We start from the raw sequence: 2,782 nt of genomic DNA, 5'->3' as shown, positions 1-2,782 counted from the left end.
TGGGGGGGTAGGGGAGGACGTGTGGGAGAAGGGAACTGGGATTGTCATGTAAAACAATCCTGTTTCTAATTCAAATAAAAAAGTTGTAAAAAAAAGAAAACAAGGACAACAACAAAATTTGAGTCTTCTATAATAAACCTCAATACAGTGTATTTGTGTTTATATAATAAAAAGGAACATTTATCATGTATTCCCCAATCATACTTACAAGACCTATTTTTCTACTGTAAATTAGTAAATAAAATGATAAAGAAAAAAGGAAGGAGCTATAGCTGAGAATTATAATTCTAGATTCTGAAGAAGTGTCCTTTTCAATTAAAGCTGGATGAATTTTGTAGTCAAATAAATATGTTTTTATTAATTAATTATATTTCATTTATTTTATATACTGGCCACAGTTTCCCCTCCCTACTCTCATCTTCCCTTCTTCTCTGCCTCCCATCTACTCCTGCACTCATCCACTTATCCTCAGTTGTCTATATTCAGAATTTCAGAAAGGGGCAGTTCTTTTGTGAGTGTGAACAAAGCATGGCACATCAAGTTGTGGCAGGACCAAGCTCCTTTCTCTGCATCATGACTGGGCAAGGTAATCCAGCATGGGGAACAGGTTTTCAAAAGCCAGCTAAGTTCCAGGGACAGGTCATGATCTCACTGCTAGGAGTCTCATAGTTAGACCAAGCTACACAACTGTCACACACATGCAAAAGTCCTAGGTCAGTCAAATTGTACTGCTGTAAGCAAGTATGTAAAGCCTACAAGCCTCACTTTCCTATTATAGTAAGCCTTTTTGAAAATGTTAGTGATAATTTGAATGAAGTCATGTGCATGGAGTAATCCTTGAGAAATTTAAAATACCATCTTTTATGTGTTTACTCTTACAACTTTTGAATGAACCATGAAATCTGTTTGAACTCCAAGTTCTTCCGAAAAGAACCAAATCTAGTGCTCAAACATTTGATATTTAAATTTATGATTATGAGAATTATGTGTCAGGACACAAGTGGAGCATGGCTGGGAGAATTTGTTACTGTTTAGCTGTCATCATTTGCAAAGAATGTCAAAGTCTTACGTCCTAGGCAGAAGAATGTAATAGAATTTCAGGGCCTCTAGGAGGAGACTTTTAACTAAATTTCTTTCTTAGTCTTGGTGCCATTTTCTGGCATTAGAAATTCATTTGTACTAAACTTTTTGCTCTTTAAGAGCTTTTTATTTTCATAAATATTCCTAGAGGGATTTACCAACATTTTTATATGAAATGGTTTTCAGGTCACAACTGCATGTGCAAGAAGTATTAAACCAAATTGCTATTTGAAAGAGTCTTTGCTTCGAATTGTTGTGTTTCTGGCAACCTTCTCCATGGCAGGAGATATATATGTGTATACCATCAATACCTAACTCACTGTCTGGCACAAAAGTAGCTCACAATATTTGTTAAATGGATGAAGGATAACGTTGAGAACAAAGTGATTGTCCCTTTGACGAATTATGAAATGAACGCAAGAGAAAAGGAAAATTACATAGAATTCTGGGAGCACTACCATCCATAATGAGAACAATTGCAGCTATCATTTATTTAGCTTTCATGAAGAATAAGACAGTGTGCAAAGAGGTTGATGTCGGTAGTGTCCTAGTTTCATTTCTGTTGCTGTGATAAACTATCCTGACAAAAAGGGATTAGCTAGCTTAAAATCCCGGTTATAGTCCAGCACTGCATGGAAATATCAGTGGTGGAAGCTTGAAGTAGCCACAGTTAAGGGCAGAGACAAGTGTATGCATGAATCTGACTCAGCAAAATTTCTGTATTCCTTTTATAAAAAAATTGAAAATAAAGATTTTCTTTTCATACAGTATATTCTGATCATGTTTCCCCAATCCTCCCCTCTCCACTTGTCCGGGATTCTCTCCCTCTTCCCATCCATCTAACTTTATGTTTTTTTTTTCTCTCTGTTTTTTAGAAAACCGGCTAGTAAAAATTTATGTGATAGGGATGTCCCCCACTCTTTTTCAATATTGTGCTTGAAGTACTAGGTGGAGCAATTAGGAAAGAAAATAAAATTAAAGGATAGAAAGAGAGAAAGAAGTCAAACTAGAAGCAGTGTGAAGAAGCAGCGAGAATGACCTCTGGGTGGACCAAACCTGCACACCGCTGCGCCGATGTCCCCTGCTGCCAAAAAGGCTGAAGGGGATACTAAAGGATATAAAGCCACGGTGAAGGACGAGCCACAGAGAATATCTGCAAGGTTGTCTGCTCCTCCAAAGCCAGAACCCAAGCCTACAAAGGCCCCTGCAAAGAAGGGAGAGAAGGTACCCAAGGGGAAGAAGGGGAAAGCAGATGCTGGCAAGGATGCAAATAATCTTGCAGAAGATGGAGACACCAAAACAGATCAGGCACAAAAAGCTGAAGGTGCTAGAGATGTCAAGTCAAGTGTGGCATTTTTGATAAGTGTGCACCTCTGTTGACTGCACAGTTTTAAATACTAATTTTTTATCAAGTTTTATAAAAATGCAGAATTTTGTTTTACTTTTTTTTAAGCTATGTTGTTAGCACACAGAACACTTCATTGCTTTTTGTTTTTTGTTTTTTTTTTTTGAGGGGGGCATGTGTCACTAACAAAATGTCTCCTAAGCTAGATTGATGATGGTTGATGGAAAACATCTTTCCTTGACAATTCAGACAGTCTCCTCTTGGCTCAGGAGAGACATCCTGGTGTTGATATATGTGGCCACCACAGCACAGAATGCATTGTTGTGTGGGAAAACTCTAAATTCATTTTTATATCCT

The 2,782-nt window shown here is 37.5% G+C and overlaps 1 protein-coding gene across 1 annotated transcript; it reads left to right on the top strand.

Moving 5' to 3' along the window:
• The first annotated feature begins 2,154 nt into the window (after nt 1–2,154).
• Nucleotides 2,155–2,460, top strand: LOC113831755 (non-histone chromosomal protein HMG-17-like). The gene has a single exon (XM_035447075.1). It carries the CDS (start codon nt 2,155–2,157, stop codon nt 2,458–2,460), a length of 306 nt encoding a protein of 101 aa, XP_035302966.1.
• The last annotated feature ends 322 nt before the right edge of the window (nt 2,461–2,782 follow it).

The sequence above is a fragment of the Cricetulus griseus genome, chromosome 6 (genome assembly GCF_003668045.3).
Source record: "Cricetulus griseus strain 17A/GY chromosome 6, alternate assembly CriGri-PICRH-1.0, whole genome shotgun sequence".
NCBI classification, from domain to species: Eukaryota; Metazoa; Chordata; class Mammalia; order Rodentia; family Cricetidae; genus Cricetulus; species Cricetulus griseus.
Note: the sequence above shows the minus strand (reverse complement) of the source record. Positions and strands in the feature narration are given on the sequence as shown.

Bases quoted from the DNA above. Each gene is read 5' to 3' on its own strand.
- LOC113831755 (XM_035447075.1), top strand. From the start codon at position 2,155: ATGTCCCCTGCTGCCAAAAAGGCTGAAGGGGATACTAAAGGATATAAA.